The 14,768-nt window shown below is 45.5% G+C and overlaps 1 protein-coding gene across 20 annotated transcripts in view; it reads right to left on the reverse strand.

Moving 5' to 3' along the window:
• The window catches only part of NRXN3 (neurexin 3), a 1,550,403-nt gene that overhangs the window by 1,441,131 nt on the left and 94,504 nt on the right, over positions 1 to 14,768 (reverse strand). For all 20 annotated transcript variants that reach the window (XR_004820137.1, XM_035728036.1, XM_035728032.1 and 17 more), the window contains one exon: positions 12,847 to 12,864. Coding sequence is in view for 19 of the 20 variants with exons in the window: in XM_035728036.1 (XP_035583929.1) it covers positions 12,847 to 12,864 (18 nt within the window). In the remaining variant the exon portion in view is untranslated. The remainder of the gene's footprint in view (positions 1 to 12,846; positions 12,865 to 14,768) is intronic.

Here is a 14,768-nt window from a genome sequence, read left to right on the forward strand (position 1 = left end):
GTTGGCCCTGGGACTAGCAACTGGCTGGGTTTGGAGTTTGGCATTTATTCTGGTGTGATGTTCAAGAGAAGACATGGCCTGGAACAGGGACTCAGGGAGGCAAAAGGGACAACATCTTTCACAACAATCTCACCATGGGCTCTGGATTTGAATAGATCCTCAACTCACACTCAGAAGCCAGCTCTATAAAAGTTCACCTAGTGGAGGGTAGGGAATAGGAAATGGGCTTGGATGAGCCTTTGACAGGAAGGATATTGAGAATTGCCAACACTGAATTCCTATGGAACTACAATGCCTTTAAAAAAAATTACCAAAAATTTGAAAGCAAGTGAAGTGTCTCCTATCTAGATGTCACACCCTGAAAGAGCGCTACCCTAGCTGGATCCAGGGACCATTCTGGATCCCAACAAGATGTCTGATATGTATACACCCTTCCCCTCACCCTCTCTAGTGCTATATTCCACCCTTCTTGTGCCTACCTATCTCTGTGCACAAGTTCTCAGGGTAGATGTAAGAACAAGAAGAGGAAAAGATCACCAGTAGGTAAGACATTCAAAATTGAAACTGCCTTAGAACAGACTGCAAATCATATGTAAATTATATGCAAAATATACGTATGGCCCTCTAAACTCTGCTACATCCTTTGGGAAAATCCCCATGGAGATAGCAGCTTTTGCAGCTTGGGAGAATGGAAATGGCTACGAAAGGAAAGTCATTTGTAAGCGGCTGTGGCCATCATGAAGCCTGTCATGAGAATGACTGATACAGAAAATAGAAACCATTTACTGAAACAGGCAAGATGCAGTATTCAGGAACCAGGCCAGAAGTTGAAGGCCTTCCTAATTTAAGCTAATACCGTTTCCCCCTCAAACCTATAATCCCACCCACCTCAGATGGTTTTCAATCCACCCTACCTTCCTTCATTCTGCCCGAGTAAGTGGGGAAAGTATTTCAAGGGAAGAAGGAAGTCATTCATGGGGTTAAAAAAAAAAAAAAGATTCAGGGGGGAAAGAAAGCAGGTTATCTCTGCCAAGACTTTTCTTTCATTCACTTTCAGGGTAACTTTTATCCCAGTATAAAATCCACATATATCATCTCTTTTTCCATACTGAAGTAGAGAAATTAAATGTCACTAATTGCTACAAGTGCCAAGTTATAATGCTGAATTCTTACGAAGCCACAGGACTTTCTAAAAGAGTAATTACATAGAATCAAAAGGTAATAGAAACATTCATCGATATTTCCAGAGGAACTAAGGAGACTGTGAAGGTGGTAGGGGGTGGGGCCCAATGAAGAGAAGCCAGTGATTGTGACGACTATAAGGTGACTGGGAATTTGGGAAAGAAAGAAGGAGAAAGAAGAAACACACATGTTAACGTTTTAAGCACTTAAAAGAGAGGAAATTTGGTGAACCTGTGAAAAAGAATTATGACGGCAGCTAATATTTGTTGACAATTTACTACAGACAAGGCATGGCTGTGTGTCATCTCATTAAATATAACTCTATAGGAAAGGCCAGTTGCTATGATTTTGACTTTACAGGTAAGGAAACCAAGGCCTAGAACCAAAGTCACACTAATTAACGAGGGGTGAAGTGAGGATTCTAAGCCAGCAGATGGACTCTCCAGACTGTGATGATAACCCTAACACTAGCTGCCCTACCTCCTTCAGTGCTGGTGGAGAAAGGAGGAGACATGTCTTGGAGAATTCAGAAGCAGAAAATAGTGCCTGGATACTAATTCAACTTCATTTATAATTCTGGTCCAGCATGATATAAGGAGCACTGTGGGGAGCCACCATCTCCCTCTTCCCAAGCCCTATCCCAAGATTCTACTAAAACATGAAACTTTTCCTTTTGGGGCATTTCTTAGGGTTATTAAGCCATCTCCCCTCATTAAAATGCAAATCTGAACATGAGACACATTCAGGCTCCCCAGCCATTGACACTGTTCTGGATGTGAGGTCATCAGAAAGCCAAATTAAGATCTTCCTTCAAAGACAGGGACAGCATAGGGACTTGTGAGTGCAGGAAGGACAGAGACATGAGGTCACAGGTTGAGGAAGTCTGCCACTGTGGATAGGAGAAAGGACTCAGGAGACAGGGTAGGACAGGGGAGAGGAATATTTAAAGGGAAGAGGTGGGTCTGAAAGAAACCTCCACCTACTTCCACAACGGTGCCCAAGACCAGCCCTTCCCTGGACAATTCCCTGACCTTCATCATGGACTTCAGTGTCCTCGTTCTATCAGGGGTTCACTAGTAGCTTATATCAGAACTTAGGCCTGCTCAACATTTTGATGAGTGACCTGGCTAAAAACGTTCACTGGCATGTGTCTGGATGTTGTGATGAACTTAAGTTGAAAAGAAGAGCTAATTTGTTAGATATCAAAATTAGGGTCCGAAAGGATATGAACAGGTAAAAGTGAGATTGAATCTTAAGGCACTTAGGCACAATCCCCCACTTCCCCCCAAAATAAAAAGAAGACAATTGTCCTACCTCTTCTCAACACGGAATGTACCAAACCTAGGGTTTTGGTTCAGAAAATGGTGCCATACACTAGAAGGGACATTAACAAGTTAGAATGTGTCCAAAGGAGAAGACTCAGAATGGTCAGGGGTCAGAAAGCATGTCACATACAGAATGGCTGCAGGAACTGCTACATACAACCCAAACTAGAACAAGCTAGAAAAGGACATGAGAGGTGCCTTCAAAGTATTTTTTAAAGTTGAACATGCAAGATAAGGGAGCAAGCACATTTGGCCAGATGGCCAGCAAGCACACTCGGCCAGAGGGTCGAGTAATAGGGGAAGCCTCATTTGCCAGAAATGCGATAGAAGAGAGTCAGAGTGGGGTTTCTGGAGATAACTACCAAAAATCCATTCCAATTCAAAGACACTATGCCTTTATGAACCAAGATGATCTCCAACGAGGCCAAGTAACTGTTGGGTTCAATCATATCAAACTGATAGTTGACTGCTTTTGGCCTATAAAAATGACTATTTTTTTGAAGATTTTATTTATTTGAGATAGAGTGAGTGAAAGAGAGAGCACAAGCTGGGGGAGGAGCAGGCAGAGGGAGAAGCAGGCTCTCTACTGAGCAGGGAGCCCGACTCGGGGCTCGATTCCACGACTCCGAGATCATGACCTGAGCTGAAGGCAGACGCTCAACTGATTGAGCCACCCAGGTGCCCCAAAAATGACTATTTTAAATGGCTCAGATACTCTGAGATCACCACCCAGAATCAAAAAGGTAGAGACTAAACAAAGCTTCAATCAATCACCTAACAGCAATCATGAGCTGATACCTGGGACATGTTTCTGGCTTTTCTATGAGCCCGAACAGTACTGGGGATGAACTGAATAGTTGGACTGATGACAAAGAGAGCCTGTGGCTAACTCTCCAAGGCAGGTGCCACGCAGGTCCCACCTTCTGGATTTGCCCTTCCATGACGCCACCATGTGCCATTCTCACCACTAAGCCCTTTGTAGGATATAACTGTACTAGCCCACTCACTGTTTGCCTCTAGACCAACTTTGTTCTTACAGTCTGGTGGCTGGACTGAACAGAAACTATTTCTTCCCGTGTCACCCATGAATCACCAATAGCCTCTGTATGGTATAACCATGGGGTAGAGGAAAATATGCAGCACCTTCCCAATCTATTCCATCTCTTCAGGGGGGAAGGTGGGTTGGGGTTGCCTCATGCATGAATATGATGGAAAGAAGAGAAATGGAGGCAGTCATGCTTATCACCCTAAGGGTTAAAGGATCAGTGACTGTGGCTTTTAGAAAAGACCCTTCCCAAAGGAGAAGTTCTTTCACTCCAACTGTCATGAACTTTTCTAAAATTGCTCTTTATTCATAAATGACATGAAGCTGGAAGGGACAGCTGATGTGCTAGATGAAAGAACCTTACCCTAACAGATCATGGTGTGCTGGATTTTAAAAATCCAGGGCTGAATTGAATAAAATCAAAGAATGATCCCAACTATGTCATATAAGCCAATGCACAGTGCAGGAAGGGGAGAGAAATGGTTTAGCAGGAGGGCACACAAAATAGTCAAGATTTTCAATGTCTTTAAGTTCAACTTTATGCTATAGTCATTAAAAAAATAAGCAAAGGTATTTGGTGCCACCATTAATAGATGTAGGAAGTCTAGAAAAGGGGAAGAGTGGGATCACTCTATAATGAGCTGGTTGGGACATGCCCATAATACTGTTTGTGGTGTGGGCATGCTTCTTTGGAAAGGATGCAAAAAAAAAAAGGAGGGGGGGGTCATTTTTCAGAAAACAATGACCTGGATGAAAGAACTTAAAACCGTTGTATGAGAATGCCCAAGGAAACTGGAGATGTTTTGGCCTTTAGAAAAAAAATCCTTAAAGACAAAAAGCTCTGTCTTCAAACACTGGGAGTGTAATTAGATCTATTCTGTGTGTCTCCAAGGGCTGGAAGCAATACAGGTGGTAAAAGCTAGAGTGAGCCAGAATAAGGAAGGCTTTGGAACATTCAGTGCTCTTTAGAACAGGATGGAACAGCAAAAGGAGCAATGAGCTGCTCGGCACTGTAGGGGTTCAAGCCAAGTCTGAATGAACTCTTACAGAAGAGATTCAAAAATTAGTTGCACAGAGAGCCTTGACAACCTTTTGGATCTTTTCCATCCCTGAAATGCTGTTTCTAACAATAAAGTTTTATGAGCACATACAATGTGGCAGGTAGTGGGGATGCAGGCGTGGATAAATCTCTTTTCTCAAAAAGTAAGACACCCCATGTCCTTCAAAAGCCCCCAGTGGCCCGTGAAGGGGCTTGTGGGGGACAGTACACAACTGACTCTAATGTATTATGATGATGGCTCTACAAGGCCCATCACCTAAGGTGTCACTGGAGCTCGAAGGGGGAATCATTCCTTCCATCTCTCCTTCCACCTGCCCTCCCCCCGCGACTTCCCGCCTTCCCTTAATGTTTATAAGGTAGAAAACAGTGCTTAACGCTGGAGCTTTAAGTCCCTTTACATTCCAGATCACTTTCTTTAAAACAGTGGTTCTCAAACTTTGGTCGTATCGGAATCACCGGGAGGAAATGTCTTACTTTAATGAAGCTGGGTCTCCTTTATTAGTTCTCCAAGTGATTTTGATACTTACCAAACTTTGCAAACCACTACTCTAAAGCCTCCAAAACCTAAATTCAAATCCCAGCTCTACCTCTTACTAGCCAGGGGATTTTGAGCAAGTTAACTCTTCCATGACTCCTTTCTGTAAAATATCTTCTCAGGATCACTGTGACAATCATGTGCAACCATGTATGAACAGCACTTAGCACAGCTCATGGAACACAGAAAGGGCTTGAAAGGATGTAGTCATTGCTCTCATTATTCAGAAGACTGGTATATCTGGGCCTTCTCTCTGCCCCGCCTCCCACTTCTCGCCAACGCCAATTTTCCAACAAACTGGCGGCATTAGCAGACCACTCTCCCAGTGCAGCCTCAGATGCTTCCCTCCTTGGTCACAGTCATCTAAGTTGCCCCACAGGGGACCCATGTCCTCAACTCTCAACTGTATTCCACCTCTCAACCCCTTCTGAGATCTAGCCCCACAAACTGACGAGCTTAGCCCAGGTCCTTACCAGACCTTGCTAGGGTAAGTCTACAGACTGGAAGGGTCTCCGAGGCTACCATAACCAAGCTGTGTGACTTAACTGAGTTATATGGAAGTTCTCTGGCCTCAGCTTCCCACCTGTACAAGGAGGGAATTGGTCCAGAAGAGTATTCTCAATGGCATTTTGAGGATACAAATGTTTGAATGAGACTCTCCCACACAGTACAATGCATTTAGCATGCATTGCTTCTTCTTAATGCCACCAATGCCCATTCATCATTGGAGCAATAAATATACACTGCACACATTTGGCAGGATCAGGGGTGAGGGCAGTACTATCCCACTGAGATTACAGACTATTTCTAATGTTTTTCCAGCTCTAACTCTGGCCTTCCTTGTAGTCCAGAACTGAGAAACAAACTGAGACTGAAACCAGCACCCCAGTGGGTCAGCCTTGCCAGGACAGTAAAGGACATGATTTTAAAATATTCTAGAAAAAGGCACCAAGGCCCAGTGGTCTGCTTCCTTGAGTTAGCTACAGCTGGAGGCAGGCTGGGAAGCAGCTCCCTACTAACACTTATTCATCAAGAAGAGCTACAGCAGCCAAGGGGGTCTTCCCAGAACCTCGTGGGCAACTGGCTGGAAGCTGATCACTGTTAGCCCAGCCAAGGGCCCCCTTCCAGTCCAATTACACACAGCCATGATGGATTCCCTACTGCCTGCATTCTCCACCGACCCAAGCCCAAGATGGGCACTGAATAAAATTCGATTACCTTGTGTCTCAGGGTGAACCCATGTACAAAAAGCAGACATTTTTTTCAGATAAGTGAGGAGTAAAACTAAGAGCTGAGTTCCAAGCACTGTTTATTCATTGAGCCAGTATTTATTATCCCATTCCTACGATATATTGCCACTGTTCTGGGCCCAGAGCACAGAAATAGTGAACAGGAGTGTATGTACCTTTGTGGAATGTACACTCTGCTGGAACTCGCCATGAATCATCTCCAGGGCCAGACATACCAGGGTTTGCATCCTGCTCTGCCACTTTTTACTGGGTAGAACTGGTGAGTTGGCATCCCTGAGCCTCAATTTGTTCATGGATGAAATGGGTCTAACAATGAAATCTACCTCTTGAGGATGTCAAAAGAATTAAATGATGCATGCAAAAACAGTATTTTAGCGCCTGGCTCAAAATACAAGCTCAATGAATGTCGGGTGTTTTCCCTAATAAATAAGGGAGAAAAGCAAATGGGACTATTGCTCAAAAGAAGAAGAAGGAAAAAACAAAATATATTACAGTTACCACTGGAGTTAGGAGCTGTAAGTCTTTGGTAAAGAAGGCATTTTCCTGATTGCTGTTCCCTGAGGTATCTCAGTTGGAGGCCTAATCATAGATCCTCAGAATAAAAGAAGCCTGAGAGGCCATCTGATTCAATCCCTTCACATTAAAGAAAAGAAGCCTAAGGCCCAGGAGAGGTTTCATGACTTACCCAAGGCCACACAACCCCCAGGGAAAGTAGCAGAGCCAGCAGGAGGCAGAATAACAGAGCAGAAACCCCAGGTGTGTGTTTCAATCCTGGTACCTACCATACCTGCTTCTGACCTTGGGCAAAGGATCTAATGTCTTGGAGCCCCAGGTTCTTCATCCATGATGGGTGCCTGGCATACAGTGGGACCTCTGTAAATATGGGTCCCCTTGCCTCCCCCCGCTCTTTGGGGCTCCTCAGCCTCATTTCACAGCAGTGGTGGACAGGATCTAAGTCTGAAGGACCTCTTCACTAAAGGCATAAAGATCAGGACAGATGGGAGAGAATGGGTGACAAGGGGAGCCTAGCAGGTGTCTTTTGAGGGGCTCTCCAGCACTGGGAGCATGCCTCTGAACAGTGTGGGAGACCAAGACAGGCAAACAAGTATCTTTTGTTTTAAACTTCTCTGAGATCATCTTGACTTGTGAAGTGAAAACTTGTGGAAAGGATCAAAGGAGCTAATTTAGGACACTAGCTAATCTATACATGACTTACTATGTGCCAGGCCTTGTCCTAAAGACTTGACACGCATGAGCTCACTTAATCTTCACAAGAGCCCCGTGAGGTAGGTACATACTCTCCCCATTTTACAGACGAGTAAAGTAGGGCCCACAAAGGGAAGGTAACTTAAACAGCACATACTGTTCATACTGGGAGAAAGCCAGGATGTCAACCCAGGCATCTGGCTCCAAGTCTGTGCTCTAACCCAGGGGTGGCAAACTTTTTCTGTAAAGGGCCAGATGGTAAGTCTCCCAGGCTTTGCACCCCACACAGCTATTCCACTCCGCCTTCACAAAGCAGCCAGACACAAAACAGAAATGAGGAAGCGTGCCTGTGTTCTGATAAAACTTTATGAACAATGACATCGGAATTTCATAAAATATGTGCATCACAAATTATTCTCTTGACTGCTTCCAACTATTTATAACGTGAAAAGCCATCTGTAGCTCAAAGGCCGTATGGAAGCAGGCACGGGCTGGAGTTAGCCCCCAAGCAGTAGTTCAGGGAACCCTGTGCTATCCTGAGTTACTCTGCCTCACTTTGTAAACTCTTCTGTGGAAAGTGCCGAACAGTGATGGTCACAGACTCAGTGGCCAGGAAGCGTTCATTCCTTTTCCCTTCCCTAATCCCGGTCACCCTCCCAACCCCTGTCAACCCAGAAAAGGGCCACGTTGTACCGTGTGCCCAGGAGAAGAGGCAAGGAATGGGGCATTCGTGTGGTGGACCACGCCTTCCTCAGTAGACACAGCCCCGGCTGGCCCCAAAGACGAGGAGAAGCTGAACACTTTAGGTCAGTGGGCCTTCAAGCGTTAATGTGTGTACACCTGGACGTCTCAGTAAAAAGCAGATTCTGACTCAGCAGGTCTGGGGTGAGGCCTGAGATTCTGCTTTTCTAGCAGATTCTGACTCAGCAGGTCTGGGGTGAGGCCTGAGATTCTCCTGCGCGAGGCCAGTGCTGAGGGTCTGGGGCCCGTCTCTGAGCAGTAACTTCTAGGGCAAACCCTTTGTGTCCATCACACAAGTCAGACACAACAGTGCTGCGTCCTGACTTCGGGTTCAGAACAGCGTCCCTCAGGCTGGACTCCCCAGAGACAGGGGCAGGGTTGAGGATCAATAATCAGGTCTGCTCTCCCCGGAGAGCCCTGAGATGACTTAAACTGAAGGGGGAGAACACCGAGGGCAGAGATCAAGAGCGGACAGAGGGAGGCTCCAGCAAAGGCCGCCAGTTGCTTCGGGCGACAGCACGCCGGGGGCCTCCTCTGGGCCCTGGCAGACAGCAGCCCCTCCTCCTGCGCCTGCCAAGGCTCTGATGGACCGAAGCAAGAGGCCTATTTCCTCATCGGGCCTCTGAATAACTAGGGCACTTCTACAAGGTCATAGTTATTCATTTAAATTCCAGCTCTAATCAGCAGGCAGAGCGTGAGAAATTACCCCTTCTGAGGAGAGAGACTGTCATTGGTGCACCATAAGCAGCCCCTCGTGGCTGGAGGGAAAGGTGCTGGGGGAAGGGAAGAGAGGGGTCTTATACCCACAGGCCCCAGCACTGTTCCCTGACTCCTAGATCCTTCCTCTACGCTGCCCTCTTCCTCACCTCCAAAGGACTTGTTCTCCCCTTGGCAGAGAGTTCCGGAACACACAGGAAGAGGGAGAGGGCTGGGGGCACGGCATGGTACAGAGGGGGCTGGGACTGCCCACTCCTGAACCCCCAGGCAGCACAGGGAGCCCAGTGACTAACCCAAATGAGCCAGGGGCATGGGATAAGTGCCTGACAGGGGTCTCCTGCAGGCCACAAATGGGTTATCTGGCCTTGGAGATGTCCCTGCCCCTCCCTGGGGCCTCAGTTTCCTCCTCTGAAAAGTAAAATAGTTGTCCTCTTTGGACAGGATACCCTTTGAGCTCCAATATGTCTCAGGACCCTACAAACGCACAATGTCCTGGTATTTGTTCCCACATTTTCTGCTCAATAAATATTTTGAGGCCCTACTATGTGCCCTGCACAGAAAGTTAGGAATGCAGACACAGAGAAGCAGCACCCCTGGCCCACAGCTCTGTCTTGGAAATGCCAGGGTTTCAAAGATAAAGAGCACAGGCTTTGGAGGCAGACAGATGTGAGAACCCCGTCTTGTACTAGCAGCCGGAGACCGTGGGCAGTTCCCGGCCCTCTCTGAGGCTTCTCTTGTCTGACAGAGGACAGTAACACCTGCCCGGGAGGGTGGATGTGAAGAGTTAAATCAGAGCTGAGTGTCCCTCACCTCCTTCAGATCAGCACAGCACAAATGCCTGATGCCTCTCTATTATCCTAAACCTCCCTCCTAAAGACAAGGAGGAGGGGCTGTAGATCTTCCCACATGGAAGCCCAGGAAGGTATTACCTGCCGCTTTTCTTCTGGGTGTTTCCAGGACAGTCTCTGCGCCCCCAGCCCATGGCCTGGACCTTGGGGAAGGCGCTGCCAACAGTGTCTTCCAGTACGGTTATTTCTCACCCGTACCCTCAGCATGTAAAATTAATCAGTCGTCCCTCACAGTCTGCCCGCGGCCCCTGGGTAAACAGTTACATTAGCTCATAAAATCCCCGATTTGTCTTCCTGTGGGGAAGGGGAAAAAAATCAGAGAACCACTAAAGGCATCTTGTTTCAGAGCCACAACACGGCTGGCTCCCCTCGGCCTGGCCGGCGGCTCAGAGGGGCTGACCTCAGCCTGGGCCAGGCAGCTCGGGCGGCCTCCCGCTCTGTCCGGGGCCACAAGGAGAGGTTCTGAACTAGTGATCCGCTTCAGGCTCAGGAGGTACAAAAAAGCAAGGGATTGGGGTGGGGAGTTACCGGATTGGCAATCAGCTCTTGACACCTCAAGGGCAGCACAAAGAGTGCCAGATTTGGAATCAGGCTGGAATCCCCTCTTGGCCCAGCTCCTCGATGGCTGGGTGACCGCCACACATCACTTAACCTCCTGGCCTCAACTTCCTCAGAAGAAAAATGGGGCTCAGTGGACATACCACAGAGCGTTTTTAAGAGACTAAGATGAGAGATTGGCTGTGGAATTGGAATGGGGCTGCACAGGGCTAGTTACAGTTGCTGTTATGTGAGGGAGGGTCACCCACTGACCTCCACCCCTCTGGAAAGACAGACAGGAGCCTGTGTGTCTGCTGCGTTTCACTCTGCCATACTATTTCATCCAGGACCAATGGGCACCTTTTCAAGAATTACAAAAAGGCGCTCCCCCACTTTGGTCAGAGGCAGCCCCATGGTTGCAGGCTTGGCAAGAGGAATGCAGGCTGGATTTCAGCCCCTCATTCCCTCAGCCGGAGGCCCTGCTCAGGGCACAACACACACAAGCCAACATGGGGACCCTGGGTCACATCTTTGACAGGAACCAGGAGGAGGAGGGGTTGAGTCAAGTGGTACTTTTACAAACAAAGCTTAAGGTGTTGTGCTTACTACCTCACCACCCTAAGGTGTTCCAGAAAACATCATCTTAACAGAGAGGCCTGAGTATCCTCTATAAATTAGCTTTTAACGGTTTCATTTTTCTCCTCAGTGCTCCTCACCCACCCTCTCATACAATACATGTAATATGTACATATATATAATATGTGTGATATGTGTGTGTATATATACAGTTCTTTAGTTGTCTTCCCTCAAGTAGAATAAAAATGAGGACAGGGATTGTCTTCTGTTTTGTCCACTGTTTTATCCCTAGTGCCTACAACACTGCCTGGTACACAGTAGGTTCTCAATAAATATTTGCTGAATAAAATATTATTAAATAGAAAATTAATTTAATGGAATCAGTCTTCCTAGGAAATTCTGTCCTATGCATTGGTTCAAACACCATTTATTTTCAAAGGTAGGGTGTGGACAGAAGAAAACAAAAACAGGGAAACCCTGTGTATTAGCTGGTGATAACTGTATTATTCTTTTATGTTATATAATATGCCATATAGATCAATGGTCAGAAACCCTACTTAAGTCCGGTTGATTCTTTTAGATAGTCAAAAAAAAAAAAAAAGGATAAATTCATTTGGAAAGAGGACTGCTAATAACGAAAACATCATATTATCACTAAAAATTAGACAATAGTTTCATTAAGAAATGTTTACAAGACCTTCAGTTGCTGAGAATTTGCAGTGATGGAATTTTCAGCATGTTCCAATGGAGTGTGCATGGGCTTTGGAATCCCAGAGTCCTAAGTTCAAATCCCAGTGCTACCGCCGATGAGCCCTATGACTGGGGGCAAATGGCTCAACCTCCTGGCCCTCAATCTCCATTATTTTAAAATGGATATAACAATACCTACGCCTTGTATTGATATTATAAGAATTTAATGTTAAAACGACTAAACAAGAAAATGTATGTGAAATAGTTAAGAATGATGATATTCCCTTCTCATTTGGTAGGGTTAATTACTCTTCTTAACTCAAAATTCTATCCAGTTTAGAAAAGTCTCCAAATCATTCTAAGTCATCTGACACTTCTTATCCATATATGGTTGTATCCTCTCATATGAGCCTGTGTGTGTATGTGCACATATGTGTGTGTCTGCACACACAGACACACACACAGTGCTTACAATTAGAACTCTGGATGAGTATGCATTTTAACAAGAGAAATGCATAATTAGCATAAGAATAGTTCTTCCATTTGTTCATTGACAAAAACCATTCCTCTTTTTTTTTTTTTTGTTAATACAGTGAGCATGTATTAGTTACATAACCATTTAAAAATTGCTAATTTCATTGTAGGGTGGGGAGAAAGCCATTTCTTAGAATAAAAAAAAAAAGGAAGACTTCTTTCACCCACATATTTTCCATGCTAAGTATGTCCTATCTTCAACTTTCAACCACATGAAGCTATAGAAGATAAGTAGATTTATGTACGATAAGGCAAAAAGGCTCATTAAATTGGAGAATTTATATCTTAAGAATATCTTTTAAAAATATTTCCAAAAATGCTCATTTTCCACTTCTTTGATTCACCCAGAAATATTAATCCAAAGGAAGTGACTATGTAAGCAGGGGAACCACATTCCTTTGGTTTTAAAATGGTTTTCAAAACCAATATGAACACATCAATTCAAGGCATTTCTTCTCAACCCAAAGCAATGAAAATGCAATGTACTTAGATCTCTGTTCTGTTTAGAGTCCCTAGAAAAAGGTCTCACTCAGAATCAAACCATGCACAATCTGGCAGAGGGGAAATTTCCACGGCAGCTGTGCAAACACAGAGACTCACCTGGACCTTGACTGACATCTGTGGCAGCATTTTCGAAGAGAGGCCAAGGCAGAGGAGAGAAAGGGGGAGAAAAAGGAAGAAGAGTGTTAGAAGCACACACACACACGCCCTTGCATGACTATCACGCTCATGCAAGACCCCAAAGGTACTCAGCTTCTGAGCACTTAGTTCTACCTTCACCCAAAAACCACCCATGCAAGCCGAGGGACCAAGCTCCCTTTCCACTGTGCATGTAGCAAGAGAGGTGAGCGTCACATCTGTCCGGAAAGACATCATCCTGGAATCAGATAGGGCTCTGAAGAGCCAAGCAGACTGGAATCCTGCAAGAATATTGGTTAAAATATTCTGGTTGATTTCTGCATAACACCACCCAAGCAAATCCTCCTCGCCTTCAGACACAGAACACTGGACATGATGTCAAGCAAGATTCCCCACAGAGAGAAAAAATAATAAACCAATTCCTTGAGGAACAAAGGAAAAGAGGCATGAGAATTAAGAGCAAGTTGCAGCATTATTTCCCATATAGGACTGAAGGACAGAAGGTAACAAAACATTTATAATCCCCTCCCTCTCCAGTATTCCCAGTGACCATCCTTCATCACAGACAGCCGTGTGTATGCAGGAGATTGTGTGTGAGTAGATAATTTTTGATACAAATTGAAATCCCAACTCCCCCTTTAATTTTTCTCCTTGCTCTTCACCTCATCATTAATGACAGGAATTGCCATCTGAAATCACATTTGACAACTACAAATAAACATCCAGCCCTAGGAAGGTTGACATTTGAATTAAGCCAATGAACTTTCAAAAAATGAAGAACAGTTCACTCCCATCATCTTCATGAACACAATCTCCTCCTACCCTCAAATGTAAGGTAGAATCCTGCTGAGAAGCCAAGTCAAGAGCGAGCTAGAACTTTGTCAAAACCTCTAGACCCAACCTGAAAGGATATACCTCACCTGAGGAGATGGAACAGGGGGCTGCTTCAGGAAACCACCGGCCATCCCAGCAATCCTGGGTGACTCACTTAGAATCATGGAATGGTAGACCAGGGATACCCACAGAGATCATCTAGCTTAATTCATTTTTGGTTAAGATGGGGGATGAAAGAGTTTGAGAGGCTTGCCCAAGGTCACACACTTAGTTCAGGTACAGAGACTAAATAAGACACTAGACCTCTTGAATCCCACCCAATTCAACATTTATTCAATGGAATCCCAGTCCCTCAGAGGCATATGGGACCCAAATTCAGTTTGTAGGCTGAAGTGAGCAACCTCGAGCCATGGGGGAGACCAACCTAGCTACCCTGTGAGTGAGTCATAGTTTTGTCTACTGTGCCTCTAATTTGCTGCAATCAGATTTGTAAAGTTTTGGCAAGATCCGTAGGAACTGGAACTCCTGCCCCAGGAAAATCCAGGCGCTGACCTAACAGAGCTGTGCCCCCACATCCAGGAGGGGCAAACCCACAGCAACAGCTAAGCATTTCTCCAGCCCACGCCCTGTATTCCCTAGAAGCTATATCTGCCCAAAGAGACTTCTAGAGAGCCCTGAATCATTCCTCAGCCACACCCCCTTTCAGATTTTCTGGTGAGTTGTTAGATTCAGGGGTAGAGTGGCAGGAAGAAGAAAAGTGGCAAAATAGAAGAGGTGGGAAGGGAAAACATTCTGTATAAATAACTAAGCAGGGCAATTAACTGTGACTGATGGATTGCCTAGAATAGTGGTCGTTAAAACACCCCTTCATTAAACAGGATATCAAACTATTTACATGTGGTGGAGTTCAGTGGTGGGACTTTCAACACTGTTATTCATGGAAACATGCTCTTTGGAGGCACCAACACCCAAGGGAGGCAGGATACCTTGGAACTCCCAAGTTCTTTTGATACTAAGTTGCCCATTTGAACATTGTGTTTCGAATGTTA

This window comes from Zalophus californianus, chromosome 6, assembly GCF_009762305.2.
Source record: "Zalophus californianus isolate mZalCal1 chromosome 6, mZalCal1.pri.v2, whole genome shotgun sequence".
Taxonomy (NCBI): Eukaryota; Metazoa; Chordata; class Mammalia; order Carnivora; family Otariidae; genus Zalophus; species Zalophus californianus.